Source organism: Myotis nattereri, assembly GCF_964212035.1.
Source record: "Myotis nattereri genome assembly, chromosome: 3".
In the NCBI taxonomy this organism is placed as follows: domain Eukaryota; kingdom Metazoa; phylum Chordata; class Mammalia; order Chiroptera; family Vespertilionidae; genus Myotis; species Myotis nattereri.
In genome coordinates, this window is record NC_138077.1 from 10,225,496 (window position 1) to 10,253,315 (window position 27,820).

The 27,820-nt window shown below is 47.1% G+C and overlaps 1 protein-coding gene across 2 annotated transcripts; it reads left to right on the plus strand.

Annotated features, from left to right (window-relative positions):
• On the plus strand, positions 1-27,820 carry PRMT2 (protein arginine methyltransferase 2). Of its 2 annotated transcripts, XM_081087857.1 has the most exons (11): positions 1-574; positions 1,797-1,895; positions 6,786-6,890; positions 7,565-7,747; positions 15,379-15,540; positions 16,417-16,581; positions 20,184-20,359; positions 23,087-23,216; positions 24,316-24,452; positions 26,114-26,285; positions 27,245-27,820. In XM_081087857.1, the coding sequence occupies exons 2-11, from the start codon at positions 1,857-1,859 to the stop codon at positions 27,275-27,277; spliced, it is 1,302 nt and encodes a 433-aa protein (XP_080943983.1). In that variant the 5' UTR covers positions 1-574; positions 1,797-1,856; the 3' UTR covers positions 27,278-27,820. The 2 variants fall into 2 exon arrangements, with proteins under 2 accessions (XP_080943983.1, XP_080943984.1); XM_081087858.1 differs by lacking the exons at positions 20,184-20,359; positions 23,087-23,216 and having other exon boundaries at positions 459-574.

The following is a 27,820-nucleotide window of genomic DNA, read 5'->3' on the forward strand; positions in this document are numbered from 1 at the left end:
ATTCGCCAAGTGGACAGAATGACACACGATTCCCACTGGACAGCGCCCACGGGGAGACGAACTGAATTCCTCCCAGAGAAGCACGAGAACCGGAGTCCTGGGTCCAGGCGCGACTGTCATCTCCGTCCTCGGAAACGGGTCTCTATCCCGGGCCAGCCGGGCCCGCAGGCCCCGCTCCCCGTCTCCCGACCGGGCGGGCAGCCCCCGAGCCTCGGGTCCGCGCAGACACGAGACCGGACCTCACGGCTGGGGCGCCGCGCCCGGGTTGGCGCGACCGCGGGAGTCACGACACGCCAAGTGCGCCTGCGTGGGGCTCCCGCCCGGAGCCGGACATTTCACGCCGCGCCCGAGAGCACCGCGCCTGCGCAGGCCGCGGACCGTGGCCCCGCTTCTCGGGTCCGAGGGGCGCGTAGGGAATGCGCATCCGCGGGGCGGGCCTTCTCCGCTGACGGCTTGCGCGCATCGCGCCTGCGCGGGCTGAGGGCGGTGGCTCCGGCTCGCGCTCCTGCCAGGCACCATCCGCCCCTCAGAGCTAGCGGTGTGGACACTGAACTCAGCGGAGAACGCGGCTGAGGTAGGTCTTCCGTGGGCAGCGCGGGGCGCTGGACCGCGCATCGGCAGGACACGCCAAGTGAGAGGTCTTCGCTTGGCGGGTGCGTAGCCAGCGGACGGGGGCCTCCTCCCCATCTCGAGACCACCCGGCTCCTTCCCCACCTCAGGGCTTCGCGCTGTGTGGGCCGATTGCCAGCTCGGCGCCCCGCCCCTTACAGGGCCCCGCCCCCCGCCACGCCCTTTTCTCGAGCCACGCCTCTCGCGGTGGCACGCCCACTTCCCTTGGCTCCGCGCCCCCTTCACCTCCTCCCCCGCCCCCCGCTGTGAGCCGACGTCATACTTTCTTGCCGCTTACTCCTTCATCGGCGGCACCTATGCCCCGCCTCCTCCCTTCACTCCCTCCTCTTCTCACGCCTCCCCTCGTTGGCCACCTGCCCCTCACGATCCTGGGCCACTCATCCCACAGCGCACGGAGCCTGCGTCCCTTCGCAGGACTGGCCTTCACTCGGCCCCGCCCCAGCCTTGGTCCTCGGGGCCGTCTTCCCACCCGCCCGGCTCAGGCCCCGCCCCCTTCCCCGCCCCCGGCCCCGCCCCTTCAACTCGGCCCCGCCCAGCCCTGACCCACCCTGGTCCCAGTGCAGTGTTTTCCAATGAAAATGTAACGTATGTATATTAGTATTTGTAATGATAAACGTCACAAAATAATTATTAGGTCTTGATTGATAAGTGAGGCACGGATTTTAAACAGAATTGAAAGAAACAGCCTCAGTGTCTAATATGGACTACACTGGCGCTGGAAAAATCAGAATTGAGAACGAGAAGGAAAAGCCTTCGGAGGATGCAGACCTTGGTTCCCGTGAGTGGGAATACTCGGAAGCCGCAGGTAGGGAAGTTTAATTGGAATGAAAGCCAACAGCATTCCAAGAAAAGATTCCCATTTACAGCGCTGTGTGTTCAATCAACCCAGTGATGGGACAGAAACTGACAGTCTGCGTTTGGCCAGTGGATACGATGAACACCTTGCAAACTGGTGAAGAAAACACACACTTCTTTGAAGTTCATAAATTTTCAGTTGTTTTTGTAACGAATTGCGATTGTAAATTTTACTTCTGTTTCATTCTTTACGCATAACACGTTTTATTTCCACGCGGTGGAGGACCTTTTCATGGACCTTAGAAGGGAGGTGAACTCAATTATTGTGCAATGTAACAAATCATTGTCTCATTCCCTCTGTTTTAAAGTAGAAATGGAGAGGAAGATGAAACATTAAAAGTGGCAGCTATGCGGCAGATCCTAAAAGAACTATGGCAACATCAGGTGACTGCCCCGGAAGTGAATCTCAGGTAAGTTCAGTTCTGGTCTGTAAGAACCTGTACTTAAACACTGGGAACATTACAGAGAGCTGAGATCAGCCAGGAGTGATAGCGCTTTCCTTGGATTTAGGAAGGTGGCCACCAACTATGGTGCGCTTAAATGCAGGAAATGCAGTGTCTGTAAGAGTTACAGTTGACATTCTGAATTGGGCACTGTAAACATTTCCCACGAACCTAGGGTTCCATTTTTGGTACCGGTGCTGGTAAAGCAAGCACATTTTCTTAGTTGTTAATAAAGTCTCAGGCATAGTATGTTAAAACAGGTCAGATACATTAGAAAAGATTTGTGTACTCATACTGCTTTTTGCCTGGGACACACATAGTTTCATTCAAGTTAGCAGTAAAAAATCACCTTAAATTTCAAGGAATATTGATTATGTAAAATTAAACACCAAATTAATTCTCTAATAAATGTTTATAAAGAAATTAATTTCAGGTTTGTGATGTCAAGTTTAACATTTTCTCCCTTGCATTCTAATGGTTGTAATTTCATTAAGGTTAAAAAAAAGATTTTTATTGATTTTGAGAGAGAGAGAGAAGGAGGGAGGAGAGACAGAGAGAGAGAGAGAGAGAGAGAGAGAGAGAGAGAGAGAGAGAGAGAGAGATAAACATCGGTTTGTTGTTCCACCTGTTTATGCATTCATGGTTGCTTGTATGTTCCCTTACTGGGGATGGAACCTACAACCTTGGTGTATCAGGACGACAGTCTAACCAACTGAGCTGCCTGGTCAGGGCTTGGGTTTTTATATATAGGAATTTTATTTATAGTTGAGTCATTTTATTTCTTAAAATTAATCATAAAATATTTAAAATATATTTTTATTGATTTCAGAGAGAGGAAAGGAGAGGGAGAGAGAGATAGAAACATCAATGATAAGAGAGAATCACTGATTAGGTGCCTCCTGCACACCCCCTTCTGGGGATCAAGCCTGCAACCCTGGCATGTGCCCTGGCAGAGAATCAAGCTGGGACCTCCTGGTTCATGGATCCACACTCAACCACCGAGCCACACCGGCGGGCAATTATAAAATGTTTTAATTCCTTGGTAGTCTCATTTTTCTTTTGAGAAATATAAAAAAATACTTGAACATTTATAGAGTAAGATTGCAAACATCAAGTACATATTGCTCAGAAGTGAAAATTTGTTAACATTTTGTCATGTTTGCTTTAGAATACACACACACATACAGCACATAAAACGAAACCACAGATGAAGTTTATTTCTCAACCCCAGGCCCAATCTTCCTTTGCCTTCAGAGGCAAACACTACTAAGAATTATGAATTGGATATTGTGCTTCTGCACCAGCTTTATACTTTTTATAACTTATCTTGGCATCTCTAGAATTTACCTAAATGGTGACATAGTCTGTGTGTCACCTTGCAGCTTGTTTTCCCCACTAATGTTACTTTGGGGGATTTGTTCTTAATGTATGTATAGAAGTAGTTCAGTCCTTTAGGATGCTCCTGTAGTGTGTTCCTTATAAGAATGTATCACATTCATAAATATATATATAGGTCTGTGTGTATTAGGTACGTGTGAATCCACGTCCTGCGTGGTTCAGGGTTTGGGATCTGGAGAAGGGCCATGTGCAAATGACAGAGCTGAGACAAGAAGTAATAATTTGGAAATATTGGGGGCCAGGTGGGAAGCCCAATGCAAGGGAAAGGACTTCCCTTGTGCTCAGGCCTTGCCATCCTTTTATTCAGTGTGGGATACACCTATAGCCCTTAGGCAGGCAATTTCCAGTAACAGACAGACTATCTTATCAGTAGCAATTTACATGACTCTCTGGTCAGGAAGTTGCTCCAGTTACCATTGTCTCGACTGTGACTAAACAGTGGGTGCATAGCTCTGACCTTTGCCAGGGCCCAAGGTTCACCAGTTTTCTGGGCTTCTAGTCCACACCTCTCTGCTAGTGAAGATAATGGGCGGCTTCCCACAGGTATGCATCCTATTTATTTCCCTTTTGTTGGACACTTGTTTTTCCAGTTCTTTTCTATTTCAAAAAGTGTTGCGGTGAACATCCTTCTACCTGTCTCCTTGTGCACACGTGCTCTAATAATGGCATTGCAGGATGGAAGGGATTGCATGTTTTCAGTTTTACTAGGTAATGATCAATGGTCTGCCCGTAGTCCACAGTGCGTGCTAACACTTGAGAGCATCAGGCTTTTAAATTTTGGTCAGTCTGATGGGTTAGAAATGGTATCTTGTTATTTTAGTTTTCTGATTACTTGTGAGTCATGATTTGACTTACTGAAATATTGTCATTTAAGTTAGCATTGAAATTTATTTCAGTAATATTCATCTTAGTAATATAATAGCACCCTCCATTACAGAACAGATGCCTAATATACACAATTTGTGTTTTATCTCTTTTTTTTTTCCTTGATCAATCTTTTTAGGGTTTTATCAGTTTTATCTTTTCAAAGAACCAGTTTGTGTTTGTTGACTTTCTCTTTGTTCATCTGTTCATTGATTTCAGCTTTTTATTTCCTTTAGTCTATTCTACTTGAGTTTAATTTTCTCTTTTTATAACATCTTGAGATGGAAACTAGGATCACTGATTTTAAACCTTTCTTCTCTAATGTATGCTTTAAAGCTATAACTTTTAATCTCTGCTTTAGCTGCCCCTCACTCATTTAAATATGTTGTATTTCCATTATTGTTCCATTAAAATACTTTCTAACATATCACAATGGAAATTAGAAAATTGCTGGGCTTTTTAGAAACATACTGTTTTATTTCCAAACACTTATGAAGTTTTATTTATCTTTTATTTAATTTTGGTTTGATTATATGTTGTCAGAAAATAAAACATACTTTGTAAATTTCCATTGTTTTGAAATTTATTCACGTCTGCTTTATGGCCTACTCATACAGGCCTTTTGGTTAATGTTCCATGTGCACTTGCAAAGAATACATATTCTGCAATTGTTGGGTGTAGTGTTCTACAAATGTCATTAAGGACAAATGGGTTATTAGTATTATTCAAATCTCTATGTCCTTTCTGATTTTTTTTTGTTCACTTGTTCTATCAGTTGCTGAGAGAGATGAGCTTTAGAAATCTTTGCTGTGATTGTAGATTTGTCTGTTTTTTTGTTTATTTACTTTGGGATCTATGACTTTTTGCTTTATATATTTTGAATCTGTTATTTGGTGCATTCATTTGGATTAGTTTTTGTTTTCTAGATTAATTGGTCCTTTTATTTTTATGAAATCTGTCTCTTTTTACCTTTTAATACTTTCTGCCTTGTATCTATTTTGTCTTATATTAATATTGCTATACCAGCTTTCTTATGGTTAGTGTTTCATGACACACATGCAAATATATACTTATATTTCCAACCTATCTAATTCCTCATATTTAAAGTGTTTCTCCTATAGTGGTGTCTTTCTTCTTCTGTCAGATAATTTCTACCCTTTACTTGGAGTATTGAGTCCATTAAAATTTAACATGATGACTGGTATGATTAAATCTACCATCTTGCTGTGTTTATTTTTTATTTTTTTACGTTGCATTTTTTCTTTGTACCTTTCTCCATTCTTGCCTTCTTGTGGATTAGTAACATTTTTTTCCCTGTAATTCTTTCTTATCTCTTCCATTAGCTTTTAAGCTGTATCATTTAAATATTATTTTAGTGGTTACTCAAGAAATTGCACTATGAATCTTTAACCTAGACCAGCCTTTTTTGGGACCGCTTCACAATGTAAGAATCCTCCAAATTGGTTCCATTTACCAGTCCCCATTTTTTGTGCTACTGTAACAATTTTACTTCTATATATGTTATAAATCCCACAATAAATTATATTGTTTCTTTATACTATCAAAATAGTAAAAAGGTGAAAAGAGTCTAAATGTTCAAAACTAGAAGATTGGATAAATAAGTTTTAAAAATTCATAGAATGGAATACTGTCTGATATTGAAATGTGTTTAGAAGTGTATTTAATAATGAAGGAAAATATTCAGAATTTAATAAGTGGAAACATGTCACAAGACAGAATTGTATGATCCCAATAAACACCCTGTCTGCATGTGTTTAAAGGTATACTTTAGATAAAAAGCCTGGAAGGATATAAATGGGTTAACTGTTTCTATCTCTAACCAGCGATGGAGATTACAGATAGTTTGAATCTTCCACTGTGAACTCCTGTGCTTTCAAAAGAGTCACAGGAAATTCACGGGAGTTACATTTATGTGTAGGAAAATTTGTTAAAAATGTACATATTGGGATGGAGTCGGTGCAGTGAGCTGGACAGCAGTTGGAGGTTCTGCCACCTTTGGCGCTGTCTTCCAGGCCAGGCCCAGGTGCTGTAAAGTGGAGCTGGGCAGCATGCAGGTCCTTGAGGTGTAAGGCCCTCCTCTGGGTCCTGAGCAGCATGTGTCAGTGGCAGTGCTGTCCAGTGAGGTGACATACCTGGTGCCAGGTCACCAGCTCCTTCCCTAGGCCTTCAGCGAGGCCCATGAGGCCTGTCCAGCGCTGTGTTCAAGCCCCGTGAGGTCCCCACAGTGCGACAGGCAGAGACGGGACTTCTTTCTCCTGGGGCTGGGCATCACTTTCAGATGGTCAGGCTTCATAGACACTAAAAATGCCTCTTTCTTGTTTCTCTCTTTGATGTTCTGTTGAGGTTGCAGATCATTTTGTACTAGAGATAAGAGGTGAAGGTGGAGTGCAGGTGAGACCCCTCAATTCTGCTAGTGAGGATCACCCGATTGTTTGATAAAAACTTGGGTCAGTTGAATCTTCATCAAACCATCCTAATAACCCAGAGCTCCCCCCCCCGCGCCGCCCCCCATCCCCCCAAAAAAGAAAGAGAAGCCCGTAATAATTTCCTTGTTCTCTCCTTGGCTTTGAGCAGGGGAGAGAAGAACCTGTGGAACACTGTGAACAGCACCTCCCAGAGGGTGTGCACCCCGAGGAGTTCGTGGCCATCGCGGACTACTCTGCCACCGATGAGACACAGGTAGCGCGTGCATCAGGTCCATGTTCTGTGGATTCCAGCATGCTTGGAATTAGTGAAATGACAGAGGCAGTTTTTCAGAAAGTCATGCTAAAGTGAAAGAAGTGTTCAGATGTTTAGAGCCACGTGAGTCCTGTGAGTGGTCGATCCTTCCTTCCCAGCCTAACGAATTGTGATCCCAAGCCTGATGTGAAGGATACCTGTGTGAGGAATGGGGGAGGAATTACCTGCTTCAGTTTCTGCTTGGCAGCTGTGATTAAGAACCTATCCTTGCTACTGAAAAGTAAGGTTATAAAATAAAAGCACCCTATTCAAGTTACTTTGTAACAGGAATTTCCTAGCCGAAGCCTCCAGTCACATCATCGGCTATCCCATAGCTGAGTAACAGTGGAGAGGCTGTTGAGAATTTCTGTCCTAAGTCATTTGAAAATGTTTAATCTTTCTTTTAAAAAATACCAATTAAGCTGTGCTTTTCTTTCATGTAGATAGATTAGCCACAAAAATCTCTAAATCCTGGCGCCATTTTCGTAAGTTGTCACTTGGTATAATTGCCTATTGACTTCTTTTTGAAATGCTGGGATTTGGGCCCCAGTGATAGGGGATTTATTACAAAGTCACAGTTGAAATGACAGCTACAAGTTTTTCTTGAATTTTCCCTTCTGCATATGTGTTTCCAGCTCAGTTTTCTGAGAGGAGAGAAAATTCTCATCCTGAGACAAACGACTGCTGACTGGTGGTGGGGCGAGCGCGCCGGTTACTGTGGGTACATTCCAGCGAACCACCTTGGGAAGGACCTGGAGGAGGGTGACCCCGAGGACACCTGGCAGGATGAGGAGTACTTCGGCAGCTACGGAACCCTGGTATTGCTTTCCGATCGCCTGTTCAGCTGGCCACGCTCTAACTTGTCAAAATAATTTCTGGGCTTCCACTCATCTCAGTTGAGAGCAGGGCTTGTTAGGCCACACGCTTTGATCCCAGGCTACTCAGCTCTGCTATCGTAGTGTGAAAGCAGTCCCCGAACATAAAGAAGCGAGCATGGCTGTATTTCAAGAAAACTTTGTGACACGGAAATTAGAATTTTATATAATTTAAAAAATATATATATATTTTATTGATTTTTTACAGAGAGGAAAGGAGATGGAGAGTTAGAAACATCGATGAGAGAGAAACATCGATCAGCTGCCTCCTGCACACTCCCTACTGGGGATGTACCCGCAACCCAGGTACATGCCCTTGACTGGAATCGAACCTGGGACCTTTCAGTCCGCAAGCCGATGCTCTATCCACTGAGCCAAAACGGTTTCGGCAAGAATTTCATATAATTTTTATGTGTCATATTCTTGTTTTGATTTTTAAAAATCATTTAAAAATGTAAAAGCCATCCATAGCTTGCAGGCCATACACAAGCAGGTGGTGGGCTGGATTGGCCCATGGACTGTAGTGTTAGTTGACTCCTGGTTTAGGGATATTATCTGAGCAATGAGATTATGAACTTTCTCAGTATTTTTAAAAAGTTATCAATTTTACTTTAAAAAGAAAATACAAAAAAGATATACTGGGTATAGCAACAATAATAATAATACCTCTAAATAACTAACGTGTTAGTCTATTTTTTTTTCAATATGGATAAAGACCCATAATCCTATGGTCCAGACAACCCCATTTATATTTCAAAACTAGATCAAAACTGATACTTGCAGATCGATTGTTACAAACCTAATGTGGAGTGAAAGAAGGAAGACATCAAAGAACAGTTAACGTTTGATTCAATTATATAAAATTAAAAGGTATTGCTTATGATGAGTATACGCAATAGCGAAACTCTGAAGGAGATCAGGGACCTGGCTGCTCTGAGGACCTGAAGGGTGCTGTGGGTCATCGGGGTCTCTGATCAGCAAGGCTGGGATGGGAACGTTTGGGTGCTAGCAGTGTTCTGGTGTTGGTTGCTCTGTAACTGAATTTGATAAACTTTTTGTAGGTATGCCATGTTTCACAATAAACAATGCTAAATTCAATGAAGAACTGTTAACATATGTACAGTGACGTGGCACATAATGATGTTTCCGTCAATGACGGGCCACGTATGTGATGGTGGTGTACCATGTGGCTTAGGTGTGCAGGGGGCTGGAGCAGCACACCCTTCTAGGTTTGGGTTGGTGCACTCTGTGATGTGTGAACGACAGAATCGCCCAATGCATTTCTCAGCAGGGATCCCGCGCATGACTGCATGGTTAGAGCTTTCAGTCTCTTCCGAAAGACATAATGAAATCCAGAGTCTGGGTCCTCACCCGCACCCTAGAGAGGCCCCTGTACCTTGCGATTCCTCTCAGCTGCAGTGCCCATGCTTCCTCCAGGTCTCAGCTATATCAGTTTTAGTTTTTTAAACATACAGAAAAGGAATATTCCACACACACTTTTCGCTTTGCTCTTTTCACGTAGCTATGTTATTTTGAAGGTCTGTTCTTTATATCAGCTACAGAGCATTGTGTTGCTTATAAAAAGACCATGTTGGTAGACTGTGCTTAGTTAATGGCTTTTTATCATGACAAGCAGAGCTGTGATGGATGTCCTCCTACACGAATACTGCTAAACGTTGCTAGAATTTCCATTGGGTAAATTCATAGGGGGTGTGTATGTTTTTTACTTTGGTGGATTTTGCCAGTTCGCCTTCCCAAAAGATTTACTGATTGTACACCCACCAGTGGTGTGTGGATACTTATTTCACTACCACACAGCATCAAAGGGAAGCAATTTTTTAAAATTTAAAATTTAAATTCTTTATTGTTTAAAGTATTACATAAGTCTCCTTTTCCCCCCTTTGACCTCTCCCCGACTGCTCCTACCCCCCAGCACATGCCCTCACCGCCCCCTACTATCTGTGTCCATTGGTTTTGCTCATATGCATGTATACAAGTCCTTTGGTTGATCTCTTACCCCCTCATTCCCTGCCTTCCCTCATAGGTTGGACAGTCTGTTCAGTGTTTCTGTGACATTGATTCTATTTTTGTTCATCAGTTTATGTTGTTCATTATATTCCACAAATGAGTGAGGTCATGTGATATTTATCTTTCTCTGACTGGCTTATTTCACTTAACATAATGCTCTCTAGTTCCATCCATGCTGTTGCAAATGGTAAGAATTCCTTCTTTTCTATACCAGCGTAGTATTCCGTTGGGTAGATGTACCACAGTTTTCTAAGCCACTCATCTGCTGATGGGCACTTAGGCTGTTTCCAAATCTTAGCTATTGTAAATTGTACTGCTATGAACATAGGGTGCATACTAGTATATCCTTTCTGGTGTTTCTGTTTTCTTGTGATATATTCCTAGAAGTGGTATTACTGGGTTAAATAGAAGTTCCATTTTTAATTTTTTGAGAAAACGCCATAATGTTTTCCATAGTGGCTGCACCAGTCTGCATTCCCACCAGCAGTGCAAGAGGGTTCCTTTTTCTCCACATCCTCACCAGCACTTGTCATTTGTTGATTTGTTGATGATAGCCATTCTGCCAGGTGTGAGATGGTACCTCATTGTTGTTTTGATTTGCATCACTCGGATGATGAGTGACTTTGAGCATGTTTTCATCTCTCTTGGCCTTCTGTATGTACTCTTTTGAAAAGTGTCTATTTAGGTCCTTTGCCCATTTTTTGATTGAATTGTTTATCTTCCTTTTGTTAAGTTGTATGAGTTCCCTGTAAATGTTGGAGATTAAACCCTTATCAGAGATAACATTGGCAAATATGTTCTCCCATGCAGTGGGCTTTCTTGTTGTTTTGTTGATGGTTTCTTTTGCTGTGCAGAAGCTTTTTATTTTGATATAGTCCCATTTGTTTATTTTCTCCTTAGTTTCCATTGCCCTAGGAGCTGTATTGGTAAAGATGTTGCTACGACAAATAAGGGGAAGCAATTTTTAAAAAAACCTTTATTGTTGAAAGTATTGCATATGTTCCCTCTGCCCCCTTGACCCCTCCAGGGAAACAGTTTTTTATTTTAGAGGTGAAATATGGTATCATGCTTTTGATTTTCATTTTTAAAAGTGAGAATGATCAGCTTTTATATTTTACTAGAGGCCTGGTGCATGAAATTTGAGCATGGGTAGGGTCCCTAGGCCTGGCTGGCGATCAGGGCTGATCTGTTGGGCCACTGGCGGGGCGATTGGGGGGTTCCGGCTGGCACCCGCCTTGGCCAGCCTGGTGCCACTCGCTGCCACAAGTCATCTCCCTCTGCAGGGCAACCAGCAGGGTGATCAGGGCAGGGGTAGCCTGGGGCCTGCGGGCTGGAGGCAGCTCCTGCATTGAGGTTCTTCCCACTGGTGGTCAGTGTGTGTCATAGAAACTGGTCGTTCTGCTGTTCAGTCAATTTACATATTAGGCTTTTATTATATAGGATTGGCCTTTTGTATTCCTTTTTGGGAAAACTTTCATACAATTTTCCCATTTCTCTTTTGATTTCTGTTGGTTTAAATGTTAAATAAGCAGTTTAGACTGTATTTATGTATTATACTTATCTCTTGCCACTCTTTCCCCCCATGAAACTTTTTATCTTTATGTAGTCTAATTTGTCTTTCCTTTCATTGTGAGTTTTAAAGACCTTCTTCACTGCAAGATTATAACTATCATATATATATATATATATATATATATATATATATATATATATATAAAATCTATATATATAAAAGGCTTATATGCAAAGTGTCCCTTCGGGAGTTCAACTGAGAGACCAGGAGTTCAATCGCTCATTATGACATGTGCTGACCACCAGGGGGTGGCGTAGAACGAAGGAAGGCCCCGTCTGGCAGCTGGCAGCCAGAAGGAAGGCCCTGATTGCCGGCCAGACCTTGAGACCCTACCCGTGCACGAATTTCATGCACCAGGCCTCTAGTCCTATATAATAAAAGAGAAACATGGTAATTGGCATACCACCGCTACCCTTCCCATTGGCTAATCAGTGAGATATGCAAATTAACTGCAAGCCAAGATGGCGGCCGGCAGCCAGGCAGCTTGAAACTAACATGAGGCTTGCTTGCTTCAATGACGGAGGACTGCAACGTTACCCGCCTGCCTTGCCGGCCTCTGAGCCTGCAGTTTCAAACATTGTAACAAATATAGACACTAAACAAAACCCCAGAAACCAGCTTTCAGCCACTGGGATCTCAGAGCTGGAGTTGATACAGAGTTTCGATTATAGAACCGAAACAAACCAGATACCTGCTTTCAGGAGCGGAGGCCTAAGAGCTGGAGCCTCAGAGCTAAAGCTGGCCCAGAATAAAAAAAAAAAAAAGAAAAAAAGAAGCAGTTGGGAGCTTCAGTCCCAGCCTGAAAACAGCCCTCAGCCCCTCACCCAGACTGGCCAGGCACCCCAGTGGGGACCCCCACCCTGAAGGGTGTGTGACCAGCTGCAAACAGCCATCATCCCCTCACCCAGGCTGGCCAGGCACCCCAGTGGGGACCCCCACCCTGATCCAGGACAACCTTCAGGGCAAATCAGCCGGCCCCCACACGTGCACCAGGCCTCTATTCTATATAGTAAAAGGGTAATATGCCTCCCAGCACCGGGATCAGTGGAGCCGCGAGGCCTCCCGGCACTGGGATCAGCGTGCCCAAACCCCCTGATCGCCCTGCGGCTCTGTGTGTGACAGGGGGCGGGGCCACAACCTCCCTATCGGCCCTGCTCTGTGTGTGACGGTGCGGCACCCCAACCCCCCCCCCCACCTCCCCCCCCCCGCCATCCACAGGCCCTGCTCTGTGTGTGACGGGGTAAAGCCATAACCTCCCCATCGGCCCTGCCCTGAGTGTGACAGGGGGCGGTGCCCCAACTCCCCTATCGGCCCTGGTCTGTGCATGACAGGGGGGAGCTCCCCAACCCCCTGATTGACCCTGCTCTGTGTGTGAAAGGGTATGGAGCCCCAACCCCCCTGATGGGCCCTGCTCTGTGCGTGACAGGGGGCAGCGCCCCAACCCCCTGATTGGCCCTGCTCTGTGCATGACAGGGTATGGAGCCCCAACCCCCCGATGGGCCCTACCCTGAGCGTGACAGGGTGGCATCACAACCTCCCGATCCGCCCTGCTCTGTGCATGACAGGGGAAGGCACCCCAACTCCCCAATTGGCCCTGCTCTGACCCCGACCAGAGGCTGCACCTAGGGATTGGGCCTGCCCTCTGCCACCTGGGAGCAGGCCTAAGCCAGCAGGTCGTTATCTCCCGAGGGGTCCCAGACTGCGAGAGGGCATAGGCCGGGCTGAGGGAACCCCCCTCCCCCCCCCCCCCCCCAGTGCACAAATTTTTGTGCACCGGGCCTCTAGTAAATATATAAAAATCTTTCTCTTAGAACTTTTGTGATTCCATTTTTTACAATGAAATAGTTAAGTCATCTGGAATTTACTTGTAAAGAATAAGGAAAAATTTCGACTTGATTTCCCCATAAATATCCAGCTGTTCCTGTATCAGTTATTGAACCTCATTTTCTGTTGATGTAGAAATGCACATTTATCTGTTAAATTTCTAGGATCTTTCTGGAATCTGTTGTTTCATTGATCTGTTTATTTCTTCTGTAGTTCTAGATGCTTTTCATTATTGTAGCTTTTTAACCTTGGGAGAGCTAGGCCTTGAGCAGCTTTTATTTTTTAGCATTGTCATGGCTAGCTTTGGCTGTGTATTTTTTAGAAACAAATTTTGTTATCATTTGTTGTGTCCTCTCCTCCCAAATAATTAAAATTATTTGGCATTTTAATTGGTATTGCATGAAAGTGTACATTAATTTAAGGAGAAGTGACAACTTTGTTTTATGCTGACTCTCCCCATTTCTTAAGCCTTGTTTTATGTCTCTCAGAGTTTTAAGGTTTTGATAATACAAGGTTGTGTACCTTTCTTGTTAAACCTGTTCCTAGATATTTTTTATGTATTGTTGTTGTAGACGGATGGGTGAAGCATTCTGTAAATATCAGTTTGGCTAAGTTGTTTGATAGTGTTGTTCAAGTCTATGTCCTTACTGATTTTCTGTCCATTTCTATCAATCACTGAGAGAAGGGTCTGACCATCACTGTGAATTTGTCTATTTCTTGTTACATTCTGTTGGTTTATGCTTTGTGTATTTTGAAGCTCTGTTTTTAGGTACAAAAGTATTTAGAATTATATCCTCTTGCTGAAGTGGATCCTGTGTTATGAATGGATCCTCTTTGTCCCTGGAAACATTCTTTGCTCTGGATGTATTTTTTCTGATATTAATGCTGCTACCCCAGTTTCCTTCCCCTGGTACCAGCACACCCTCGCATCCTAGCTCTGACTTTCTCTTGAGGTGATAGCTGCCGGCAGGATAGCTGGGTCTTGACTCCACTCTACCATCTCCCTATGTCCGTCCCTTTGTTTTTGTGAGGAGCCGAGGTGGGCTTGTGAAGGCCCGTTCAGACCTCCTGTTTGTCCTAACAGTCTGGGTGGCCTGGCTGTGTGTCTCCCTCTAAGCGATGCTGTTTGTAGGCTGGGTTTTCTGCAGCTCAGTGAAACAACAGATTCCAGAAAGATTCTAGAAATTTAACAGATAAATATACATTTCTACATCAACAGAAAAGGAGGTTCAATAACTGATACAGGAACAGCTGGATTTTTATGGGGAAATCAAGTCGAAATTTTTCCTTATTCTTTACAAGTAAATTCCAGGTGACTTAACTATTTCATTGTAAAAATGGAATCACAAAAGTTCTAAAAAAAAAGATTTTTATATATTTACCAGAGGCCCGGTGCACGAAATTCATGCACAGGGATGGGGCTGTGGGTGCAGCCTCTCCAGCAGTCAGGGCTCTGACTGACATCTGGCTTCATGATCCATCTGGAGGAGTCTTCCTCTACCTTCCTGGGCATTGGCCCAGTTCCCAGGGGGTGTGTCCTTGAGTTTCAGATGTTTTATTTCCTCTGTACATGCCTGAGAGCCTTGAGCTGAACCCCCAGGGATCAGTAGGGTTGTCACCTCCCTCCAGAACTACAGTTTCTACTCTCTTCAAGCAAATGAGGGACAGATTTATGTGTGGGAGTGACTTTTGGGCCCTGTGTGAAGAGGATTCTGGGGTGGGGCCCTGTGTTTCTCCTCTAGGATCTCTCCCGATGGCTTGTCCACGCCCTTTCTTGGTGGGTACTCAGCCAAGTTGTATCTGGTTGGGAATGTGGCAGTTCCTTTTGTCTCCGGTGGGAACCGTGATCAGGAGGGTGACGCCTGCTCTGCCTGCTAGTGGTCCACGTCTGCTTCTTCGCTCACCTGGCTCGCTGGGCGGTGCAAGGAGAAGCTGCAGGCACCTCACTGAGGCTGAAGGAGTCCAGAAACTTCCAGCTTATTCCTTCACTGTTTACTCTTTCTCTGTTGGCATATTTTAGTCTTTTGACTGCTCATGTGTTTACATGTGGGGTTGAGAGGGTTAACTTAGGCCCCCATGTTCCACCGTAAACCACAGCTCGGTGCAGCTCTAATTATAGGCAATGACTCGCACTCTGCTTTTCCTGTAGAAACTTCACCTGGAGATGTTGACAGACCAGCCACGAACAACTAAATATCACCACGTGATCCTGCAGAACAGGGCGTCCCTCAAAGACAAAGTGATTCTGGATGTCGGCTGTGGGACCGGGATCATCAGCCTCTTCTGTGCACATTATGCGCAGCCCAGAGCAGTGAGTAGGAACGAGTCTCGGTGACATGTCCTTCGTGTACCAGGCATCGTGTTGACAAAGTTGGCAGCATATCCTTGCAGGCTGAGCCCGTCAGAGGGCATGACACTGGTTAATGAGCCACAAACAGCACAGGGTGTGATAGGACAGATAGGAAATGTCCCGGTGAGCTGCATATGGTGTGTAGCTTTTTGAAACATTTATTTCCCTTGAATATAGAAACACATGCATCCCACATGTATAGGTCACTGTCCAAGTGTCGTCCCTACCCTGAGCAGTGGCTACTCGGCAGGGACAGGACAGACCTCACTCTCTTTATTTAAAGCATGCCTGGGCTGTGCAGAGTTGCAGCCCCTTGCACAGGCAGATGTGAAGTCCTAGTGTACAGGTGAGGCTGCAGTGCAGGGACCACCTGAGTTCAGATCCTGTTGGAACCAGGACATGGTGCTCAGGACCCTCTGTGGAGAACCTGGATTGAAATGATGTCAGAAGCCACTGGTATCCTGAAAGTCGGGCTGTCCTCAGATGAGAGCCGAGAACCTCCTGCGTCGGTTAGGGATTACTGCTGCTTGAACAGGAGCTGGGTTCTGGCCTTACCCAGCAGGCCTTGAGGCAGGCGGCCCTGTGTGGGTGCAGAGGCTTCTGTTCACCTGCGGCCCCAGGTCTGTTAGGTAGAAGGTGGGGTTAGAGTAGGATGCAGCTCCCTCCCCGGGGTTCCATCTGTACAGGCAGCACACTGGCCCTTCTGCCGTGGGCACACTGCCTTCCTGCTGTCCCTGCCGTTTGCCCGATTCTCCGATGCAGGTTCTGACTCAGCCGAGGTGGTGACAGGCTGAGCAGTGCCAGCACATGCACTGATGGTGCTTCTGCCCCATGCAGGTGTACGCGGTGGAGGCCAGCGAGATGGCCCAGCACACGGGGCAGCTGGTCATGCAGAATGGCTTCGCCGACATCATCACCGTGTTCCAGCAGAAGGTGGAGGACGTGGTGCTGCCGGAGAAGGTGGACGTGCTGGTGTCCGAGTGGATGGGGACCTGCCTGCTGGTAAGGGCGGGGCAGTGGCTGGGCTGGTCTCTGGAATCTTCTTCACAAATCATGATTAATTTTGACGTTTTCTCTAAGGTCAGATGTAATGGATTTTTTTATATGAACGTTGGCCTCGTGCAGCTGTGGGCAAACTACGGCCCGCGGGCCGGATCCCGCCCGTTTGAAATGAATAAAACTATTGAAAAAAAAGACCGTACCCTTTTATGTAATGATGTTTACTTTGAATTTATATTAGTTCACACAAACACTCCATCCATGCTTTTGTTCCGGCCCTTGGGTCCAGTTTAAGAACCCATTGTGGCCCTCGAGTCAAAAAGTTTGCCCACCCCTGACTTAGTGCCTTATTTTTAACTGATTAAAAAAATGCCTTTATAAGAATCTGGTATTCTTTCTTTCATGAGTGATCTACATAAACTCTGTTCTCTTTGGGAACCTGGGAATATTCAGTGTTTAATGTACAAGGCTGATTTTTGATGCAAGCAGCATCATTGTCTCTTTTCCCAGCAGCCCCCTGCTTAGCGGCAGTGAGACCCGGCCTGGTGCTCCCTGAGTCTCCCAGGTGGGAGTGGACAGTTTTCTGGTTATATACCCCCTCCCCTGCACAGTGCATTATGTGCTCACAGACCCTGAACTTGGAGGCCAGTGAGAGGTCTGGGAGCTGGGCCTACATGTCTCCCTCTCCTTGGACCCTCTGCCTAGCCCTTTTCTGGCTCAGGATTTAAGACATTAAAGTGAAACACCCCAATCTGAAATTTAGCATCTGTAAAAATCCAGAGAAATAACATCTGGGTGACCGTGAGGGGAATGTGGCTGATGTTTCCAGCGAGAGATCCGTTTAAATAAGTGTTGCTACTAGTTCTTATAGCTTGTAAAGATTGGGGGAAATGTCAGCCAATGCCATTGGGCCTTTAGCCCTGTTGAAATGATGTCTGAAGATAAAGTGTAAATAGACTCAACATCCATGATATAATTTGGCTTATTAATAACATCTGTGGATTCCTAAGATTATACATGGGGGGCAAGGGACTCACTACATCGATAACCCATAAAGTGGACATTGGCCTCTGCCCCCCAAACACCAGTTAGTGTTTATTGAGTCCCTCCTGGCCATGGGGACATGGGGAGCCGGCCTGTGGTGGAGATGCGCCCACATGCCCAGTGCAGTTAGGGGATGCCTGGCTGCCAGCATCCAGCTCTGCTACTGGAGGTGGGACAGTGTGGGAGACATGAGGAGGAGGAGGGGAGAGAGAGAGGAGGATGAGGGGGAGAGGGAAGAGAAGTGGGGAGGAGAAGAGAGGAGGGATGGAGCAGCCTCTGGCAGGGGCAGTGGCCTGGATTCAGTGTCCCTGTGATCCAGTGGTGGGTTTAGGTGCTCTGTGCATGTGTTAGGCTGCCAGCTGCGGTCCAGGACTTTTAAGGGGTGAAGTAGAAATCAGTCATCTATGGGATTCCTCAGTGGGACTGCAGTGCTGGTGAGGTCTTCAGGGTCTAGGGGTTGAGGAAGGGGTGCTGGGGGTGTCAGAGTCGGGGAGGGCAGTTGGGGTCCATGGGAGGTTGCAGGGGAAGGGGCCAGAGAAGGGGAAGACTAGGAGGGGTGTTCTGGGGGTGTTGGCAGGGGCCCACTGGCCGGGGGGGTGGGGGAGGGCGCAGGGCCTGGTGAGCTCCCTGTCCTCTGGAGCCACTGACTGGTTTGTAGTCTCTCAGACAGAGGAGGCCAGATTGGGTCCTGGGAGTTGCTGCTGGGGGGTGTGGGAAGAGGGAAGGGGTGGTTGGTGGGGCCCAGCAGGGGACTTGTGGGGTTGGCAGCTCCATTCTAGGTGCAGGTGCAGGTGTGGGTTTCAGGGAGGGAGTGTGGATTCCAGGTGGGGCCTCTGACTGGGTTGGGGGAAGGGAGTGTGGATTCCAGGGAGGCGGTGTGGATTTGGGGGGTAGGAGAGAGAGGGCATAGACCCTGACTGAGCGCAGGAGTGAGTACAAACTGGGTGGCACCAAACTCAGGACAGGACCCTGGAAGGTGGAGAGCCCTGGGAGGCCTGGCTGCTTTGTGCAGGTGCCTGGGGACATCCTATTAGGAAGGGTCCCTGTGGGGTCTAGGCCTGGCCCAGGGTTGGTGACGCTGATACAGAGAGGTTGTGAATTTGGGAGCTGTCACAGTTTCACCCACCTGTAATGTCCCCATGTCCTTAGGCAGAACCCGCTGTTCTCTGCAGCTGCCCCTCTCCTGCACTTCTTGCCCTCCTGGCATCCTCTTCGGGTTCCCGGCCTGTTCTCAGAGCTCCTCAGACTTCAGGTCCCCAGCCTCTCCCGCCCATCTTCCTACTCTGTTGTGATTACAGTGATGAGACAGAGAGATCATGGGACAAAGAAATTCAGAATCAAACCCAAATATAAATGCATTTAGTTTATAATAAGGGGGGTTTCAGTCACTGAGGCAAGGATGTGTAATTGTCTGAAGATGCTGCTGAAACAATGGATTATTTTGCAGAAAATGGTTAGGTCCTTCTTCACACCATAGGTTAAAATAAATCCCAGATGGGTTACAGAGTTAAGCATTTTTTAAGTGAACATAAAACAATTGTTCAAAATTTTATCTGATGTTAGGATGGGAAAGTCTTTCTAAAAGCAAAGCCCATAAAGAAACTATAGAATAAAGTGTTTGGCCAGAGATGTGTCCTTTATAATAACCAACCTATAGATTATTAAAAGGTAAGTGAAACTGAAGAATTGCAGCTTATAAGACAAAGGGCTAATATCCGTGTTTCATAAAGAGTTCCACTAGGCAGTAAGAAAAGTATGAGGTAAATAACTCCAAGCAGGTGGCCAGGGGGCATGAAAAAGCACAAGATCAGACATATGAATGTTGTTTAATGTCACTAGTAATCAAAGAGATAACTTAAATATTTTTGAGATATCAAATTGGCTGAGAAATCACCTAATAGCTCATGATAGCCAGTGTCATTGAGATTTTGGGGAAACTGTCAGACTCTTATTGGCAGTATAGATTGATACAGCTTTTTGAAGGAAAACAAGGCATTGAAAATATTTAAGTGGTATTCTAAGATTTTTACATAAATTTATGCTAAAAAATGTATATGACACCATTTAAAATGGAAGAAAATTGGGAAAAGTACAAATACTAGTAACTGTGGCAGTCTACTATATAAGAGAATACTCTGTGGCCGTTAAAAATTAGGCTTTAGGAAGATTCTTGATAAACTTAGAGAAAAGTTGGTGATAGTTTGTTGGTTTTAAAAAAAGCACTAAAAGATAATTGCTATAGGATTCCAGTTTTGTTTGTAAAATCACATGCGGTAACGACCAAGCTTCAGGTCCAGGCGACATGGGGTAAGCATGTCGTGGTAACTACTGAGTGACGGACCGAGGTGGGACGAGAGTGAAGGTTTAGTCTGACCGTTAGCCACGCCCAGTTCTGAATTCTCACTCAAAATGATGTGACCTCAACCCAAGCTGCAATAGGGGGTGAGCATTGATGTGTGGGTGTAAGAAATCCTCCGAGCCCTGTTGGCTGGCAATACTCTTGAGGGTTAAGCTGGTAAAGATCCCAGACCGTCTCCCATGTGTCTCTCCCTCCCATGCAGTTTGAGTTCATGATTGAGTCCATCCTGTACGCCCGGGATGCATGGCTGAAGGAGGGGGGCATCATCTGGCCGACCACTGCCGCACTGCACCTCGTGCCCTGCAGCGCCGACAAAGACTACCGCAGCAAGGTTCTCTTCTGGGACAACGCCTATGAGTTCAACCTCAGCGCTCTCAAGTGAGTGTCCGGGGCCCAGGCACCCGCAGGCACACCTGGGCCCCCCGCAGTGTGAGCTGCAGGCGTTTCTAGGCAGAATAATGTACTCTGTTACAGAACTTGCCACGAAACTATCTAAATTTACTCATGTGCCTACGAATTTTGCGTGTTGCCTTTAAAGCCTTTAAACTGATAACAGCTGTGATGGGAATTGCACTGTCTTCTGCCATCTAAGGTCCCAAATATAATGGGAAAAATAATGTAATGTTTTCAGATGAGGCCTTTATAAATCCGTGGGCCATTAAAACACATATACATGTTCCCACGAAGAGCTATAACTTTTAAATAAGGATCAGAACATTTGCTTTCCTGGTTTTTAACATGACACACTTGCACAGTTGAGCTTCAGGTTTGATTTCCTGGTAAGGCCTTCACATTGCCATGCTGCCTCCTCGGGGAAGGATGGCAACGTAAGCTGGCTGCTGCTTCTGAGAGTGCCAGGGTAATTAAGCCCTGGGAGTTAGGTGAGGGCCCTTTGTCAGAAGCTGCAAGAAACTTCCATTCTTGTAGCAAGGGCCAGGTGAGCCTGGATGCCTGCTAGACATGCAGATGGGGAGTAGATGGCAAGACAGGGGCCTCTGGGCCTTTTGTTTTTTATTAAAAAATTGAAGAAAAATAAGTCTCAACTGAAGGTCACTGCTGCCAATTCAATGCCAACAGGAGTCCCCAACTTGGGGTGCCGTACAGGAGAGACTTGATCCAGTGAAACAGCTTGTCTGGGAACACAGCTCCTGTTGCAGCTCAGTTTGCCAACCAGGGAAACACAGCCATAGTGATCCACTGACACAGAGGGAGGCTGGCTTATACAGAGAGAGGTTTCTGCCCCCCCATCCTTATTGGTCTATTTTCATGTAAATGAGGAATCCAGATTTGTAGTTTGATTGGTCCAAATAGCACTGTTCTGAGTGGTCAGCTCCATGAGTTCTAATTGGCCAGTAAAGACACAAATGAGAATAGAATTGCACAGCTCTCGTTGAATGGGGCAGTCTTCAGCCCTTTGGTTGAGTTTCAGTCCCAGGAGCGCAGTGCTGGAGGCTGCTACTTGTCCCTGCACAGTGCATGAGGGGCCCCTGTAAGCAATGACTGCTAGACTTTGGTTCTGTATTTGAGCCCAAGTAGCCACAAGGAGCTCTTAGCAGGTATATTCTTCCTGGGGTTGACAATAGTAATGCATACGAATGAAATCTTTCTTAGTTAACACTGAATCATTGCATCCTCAACCCTGAGCCCAAAGGGAATGGAGGGGCAAGGTCTGACAGAGTTGTTCTGTAGTTCATCTAGGAAGGGCTGGGTAGGTTATGAAAAGAGCAGTGAGGAGGTTCTTATGCTGCCAGGTATTAACGTCTATGATAGTGTCGTTAAAGCAGTTTGATTCTGCGCCCAGAAAAGACAGAGGAGCAGAACAGGACAGGAAGCTGCACAGAGCTGTAGCCTATGGAAGAGGTGGGCGTGAGGGCAGGCAGCCAGTTATCCCGGGACAGTTGATTGTCCCTTCTCTCACACCACACATTAAAACCTAATTCTGTGTGGATTTGAGAGTTTTGTGTTAATATGCCATATATTTTTAATCCTTATAAGTGCATACCTGTTTTTATCATCTGATAAAACTATTAAAATATGTACATATAGTGGAATCTTTATTAAAATGTTTACCGTTATTTGCTATTTCAGAAGTTACTGCTGTCCTTAATTTTTGAAACATTTCTGTGAATAACTGATTACTTACTGGCAAACACAGGGTTCAGCCTGTGAAATGGAATGTTAGGGAAGGACATGCAAAGGGCTGTGCAGGAGATCCAGCAGTGTCTCCTGAGAGTCAGGCCCAAGAGGGTGCCTTCAGTCCTGCTGATTCACTGCATTTATTAAGGAATAACCTAGAACAGGAATATATTTTTTATTTGCTGTATAATAGAAGATCCATGAAAGGTATTTTATAATAACACTAGAGGCCTGGTGCATGACATTTGTGCATGGGGGGGGGCAGAGTTCCTCAGCCCGGCCTGCGCCCTCTCACAGTCTGGGACCTCTTGGGGGTTGTCCAACTGCTGTCTTAGGCCCTCAGGGGAGTGGGCCTAAGCAGGCAGTTGGATATCCCCCAAGGGGCCCTTAGCACTGCTGCAGAGGCGGGAGAGGCTCGCTGCGCTCCCCAGCCGTGAGCCCAGCTTCTGTCTGAGCAGTGCTCTCCCTGTGGAAGCACACTGACCACCTGGGGGCAGCTTCTGTGTTGAACATCTGCCCCCCGGTGGTCAGTGCGTGTCATAGCAACTGGTCGTTCTGCTGTTTGGTCAATTTGCATATTAACCTTTTATTATATAGGATAGATTCTAAACCCCCCCCCCCCCACACACACACACTGTACCCTGTGTATCCTGGGTATATGGTGAAGGTTGCTTTCTATGTGTTCAGACCTTGTGAAGAGGGCAAAAGGGAAGTGCCTCATTGCTGCACTCCGGCTGCTTGGTCTGTGCAGATGGTCAGGGGGAGGGACCCACTGCTGCACTCAGGCTGCCTGGCCTGTGGGGAGGGTCGGGGGGTGAGGAGGGGCCCAGAGTTGGGCTTTCAGGGCTGCAGACAGTGGTGTAGAGTTCCTGCTAATACAGAAGAGAAAAGGCATGTCCTGTTGTCACGTGTGTCCGAACCGGAGCTGTTGGTGATGGCTTTGAGTAATTGCTCTGACCTTTTCCCCAGATCGTTAGCAATTAAGGAGTTTTTTTCGAAGCCCAAGTATAACCACATTTTGAAACCAGAAGACTGTCTCTCTGAGCCGTGCACTATATTACAGCTGGACATGAGAACGGTGCAGATTGCTGAACTGGAGGTGAGGCTGTGCAATTGGTGCACACACGCGGGAAACCTGTTATAGAAGGAAACAGATTTATACGCTTTTTGCTATTGATTTTCCCATAGTCTTTTTTTCTTATGGTCTATTCTGATTTTCTTTTATATGTTTACATTATTTTCTTTCTAGTTAACCTCTTTAACATCTTCCATTATTTTTAAAGATTTAAGTTTAATATCAGCATCTTCAGATTCAAATAAATTATATCCAATTTCATGATGGAATTTAAAAAAATATTTTTTTAAATTGATTTCAGAGAGGAAGGGAGAGAGAGGGAGAGAGATAGAAACATCAATGATGAGAAGGAATCATTGATTGGTTGCCTCCTCCATGCTCCACACTGGGGATTGAGCCCACAATCTGGACATGTGCCCTGACCAGGAATCGAACTGTGATCTCCTGGTTCATAGGTCAACACTCAACCACTGAGCCACACTGGCTTGGCTCATGATGGAATTTTAACAAAAATTTTTTTCTAAGTGTTTTTAGCTATCCTTGACAAAATTTAGTTCTTTCTTTTACTTACTTTCTCTTGTCATAAGGGCATATGTAGGTTTAGTACCATCCCTTTGGGGAAGACAATGTTTGAACACAACCAACCATCCCTCACCAAACCCCAACTGGGAATTAGATGGTAAATCAGTATGCAAACTGAAATTTTGAGGTTTAAATTAGTTTCAGCTACAATTGTAGAGACCCAGCCTTGAACTTTTTATGCAAAGAACTGAGAAGAGAAGGTATTCACGAATTTTGGGGCAGAAAATTAGGCAAATGATACCCAGATTGCTTGAACCCTTTTCTGATTATCTGCTCATTTGAATTCACAATGCAAGTTTTAGTATCTACTTTCCCTAGGAGGATATTAGGGAATGGTTTTTTGACGTGTCCAGTTAAACTAGCAAGTGACAGGTTTGTTTCATAGTTGCTGAGATGGGTGGTACCGGCAGTGTGGTGGGATCTGTGAAATGTGCCCAAGCGGAGGGAGAGGTTGCCAAGTCTCGCTCAGAGAGAGCTGAGGTAGCCTGTGTCACGGGCCTATGAACCCATGTCCGTTTTCTTTTTGTTTGGCTGATCACAGACAATGAAAGGCGAGCTGTGCTTTGATATCAAGAAAGCCGGCACTCTGCATGGATTTACGGCCTGGTTCAGTGTCCGCTTTCAGAACCTGGAGGAGGAGGAGCCACAGCTGGTGCTGAGCACGGGACCATTCCATCCGTGAGTGTCTGCTCCTCCCGCTGGCGCACGGGTGCCCGTGGAGCGTAAGGGTTTGCCTTCAAGTTATTGGCCTGACAAAAAGCACGACAGAGTCATGAATTTAAAGATCGAGTAATAGTGAACGTTGACTTAAAATCTCTAGACCAGCTGACCCTGGGCTGGGGAGCTGCCATGTGGAGCCAGGTGTGCAGTGGGTGGGCGCCGGGGCCCAGGCTGGTGGAGGTGAGTTGGGCTCTTGTGCCCCTACTCGCCCCTGCACTTGGCTTCCTCAGGCTGCTCCTGGGCCCCCTGGATGAACAGAGCGGGGCTCGGGGTTGAGCAGGCGTTGTCTTCTCAGTTGCCCTAAACGCTGCTACAGCTTTTCTTTTTTAAGTATATTTTTATTGATTTCAGAGAGGAAGGCGGTGGGGAGAGAGATAGAAACATCAGTGATGAGAGAGAATCAGTGATGGGCTGCCTCCTGCACACCCCACACTGGAGATGGAGCCCACAACTTGGGCATGTGCCCTGACTGGGAAGTGAACCGTGACCTCCTGGTTCATAGGTCGACCCCAACCGCTGAGCCACCGCAGCCGGCTGCTGCAGCTTTTCATAGGTAGCAGCGTTCTAGGGGTGTTTACTCAGACTTTGTTGCCGAAGGCAGGTGTTTCCTGAGACACAGCGTTTTGTGGCCGCACACTTGTGCCCACACCGGGGCCGACGTCTGCTCATGGTGCTGACCCAGCAGCCCGTGGAAATGCTGCCTTCGTGGGGCTTTCAGTAACTGCCTGGACACGCCCTCAGGCACAGGGCTCAGCTAGGAGTGAGCAAGGCTGAGGGAGGGGAGTGGTTATGCTGTTGAGGCCTGAAGGACCCGGCGAGTGAGGCCGAGAGCTGCTTGCCCAGAATGCCCTGTGGAGGTTGCAGGGCTGGGACTGCAGCCAGTCCTCTGGGGCCCGGCACAGATGCGAGCGCTCACCTAGGAGCCAGCGGTGAGCGCCGTGTGCCTGGGCCCGTCTCCACCTGAGTGTCTGCGGTGGGTTGTCTACACGCAGGCGGTAGCAGGGACAGGGTGGCGGTGGGCCTGGCACAGCCAGAGGACTCAAGCTCGTTGAAGGGCCAGGGAAAGAGACCCCCATGGTGGCGGAGGGAGGTGGCCCGTGCGTTGCCTCAGCTGGGCATGATCTGGGGCCACATTGGATGCCGGGGAGAGGACATGTCAGGGGATGAGCCTGCAGAACTTAAAGGGTCCCAGAGTGTTACTGTTCCCCCCAGATGTCACAGTGTGTTGTACGCAGCAATCTGACTTTCACAGAAATAGCGTGTTTTGGACAGTTACCTCAGTGTGTATTTCTTCTTAGCTGCGGAAACTAGAACCGCGGGCATCAGTGGCTCAGAGAAAGAGCTGGGTGACTTGGGGTGGACACTGGCTGTGTCGGGATATGGAGGCCGGGTTGACCCTTTGAGGGGCTGGGGAACAGGCACCATACGGGGATCTCGTGTCTGGCCATGCGTCCTGAGCACCCCAGTGTCCCCGGGGCCACCAGGGTGAGCCGCCCTCCCCACTCCCGGGATCTGAGCAGTGTCCAGCAGCCGTGTCCTCGCTGGGCTGTGTCTGCCCTGTGGAAACCCTGAGTCGGGCCCAGGGAGGGCTCCAGTAATGCCACCCCTGTGTCTTGCAGGACCACCCACTGGAAGCAGGTGCTGTTTATGATGGACGAGCCCGTCCCCGTCCACGCAGGGGATGTGCTCACAGGCTCGATTGTGCTGCAGAGAAACCCAGTGTGGAGGAGGCACATGTCCGTCGCTCTGAGCTGGTCTGTCACCTCCAGACAGGACCCCACGGTGCAGAGAGTAAGCTATTCAGCTGTGAAGGCGTGTGTTGTGGCGCTGGGCGGGGGGTGGGCGGCGGTGACCACCGTGGCGGACGCTCCCTGCCCTGGCCAGACGCCACGGCCACGCCTTGTCCGCATCGTTTTCTCATTCCCATGATGGGCAGTGGATGCTGTTATTTCCAGAACAGGAAACGGAGGTGCAGGCAGGTAAGTGGTTTGTTCTGTGACACAGCTGGTCAGTGAGAGGAGGCCCAGACTGGCTGGGGCTGCCGCTCTGTGTCCGGGAGCCATGGGTGGAGAGAAGGGGCCGAGGGCTGAGCCATCGTGCAGCCTGGCACACACGTGGTGCCCACAGGCGCTGGGTGTGCAGCTGTGCGGCGTGAGGGACATGGTCTGACCAGGTGGCAGTTTGAGGACCGAAGAGCCATTGTTCCCACAAGTGAAACAGTGCAGTTGGCGGGCCTTACGCTTCAGAGGCCATTGAGAAATGGATTCTCTTCTTCAGACCTGGGCTTAATGTAGGAGGGAAAAGAAAATCATCACATGGGTTCTCATTGTTTATTTTTTAAAAATATATTTTTATTGATTTCAGAGAGGAAGGGAGAAGGAGAGAGAGAGAAAAAACCATCAATGATGAGAGAGAATCATTGATCAGCTGCCTCCTGCAAGCCCTCTACTGGGGATGGAGCCTACAACCCAGGCATGTGCCCTTGACTGGAATCGAACCCGGGATCCTTCAGTCCACAGGCCAACGCTCTATCCACTGAGCGAAACCCACTAGGACTCTCATTATTTTTGATTCCTGTTTTGTGCTTTGCTTTTCGGTAACTTTATGTTAAAAAGTTTGTCATTTAAAAAAATTCTGCACCTGAATGCCACTCTCTTGTCCAATATTAAATTATTACTAGGAAATACTGCGTGTTAATCAAACTTTAATGATTAGCTATTTGATTGACTTGTTTTCTTTGTCTTTTTCAGGTTGGAGAAAAAGTCTTTCCGATCTGGAGATGACAGTTGAAGTTCTCTTTGGGAAGCAGTGTGAGCTTGTTGGAGGAAAGCAGAGCGAGGAGCTCACACCCGATGCGAACACTCCTTCTTGTGAAACCTGCGGACGCTCACTCTGTCTTGCAGGCGGTCACACCCTTCTCTGTGGCCCCACGACAAACGCTCGGGCTGCCCCGCCAGTCACGGCCCGTGTCTGTCCTCTAGAGGTAGCTGTGTTTCCAGGTGTCCACAGTGCTGTCCACAGTGCCCACCTGTGGACAGGCTGGGGCACAGTGCTCCTAAGCTAGGTCTAGTTCCGCACTCATAGGACGCGCGTCAACCTTGTTCTCCTGTGAAGTGACTGTTCGTGCATCATGTGTTACTGGTGTCCTTACTGCCCTCAGTTCATCCACTCACCATGCCGAACGTGGGGTTGCACAGAGCCGTGCAGGACCTGGGGTGGCAGTGCATGCGCTGGGCTCTGCATGAGGTAGTACCTTGTAGAGATGTCTTCCAAATAAATCGTGTTGGCACATAGTACATCTCAATAAATATTTTTAAATAAACGAA

What these genes read in the sequence shown, in the direction of transcription:
- PRMT2 (XM_081087857.1), top strand. Translation starts at nt 1,857, where the DNA reads ATGGCAACATCAGGTGACTGCCCCGGAAGTGAATCTCAG. An exon ending in TCGGCAGCTACGGAACCCTG is followed by an intron (nt 7,748 to 15,378) that starts GTATTGCTTTCC and finishes CTTTTCCTGTAG; the next exon opens with AAACTTCACCTGGAGATGTT. An exon ending in TGCAGATTGCTGAACTGGAG is followed by an intron (nt 23,217 to 24,315) that starts GTGAGGCTGTGC and finishes GGCTGATCACAG; the next exon opens with ACAATGAAAGGCGAGCTGTG.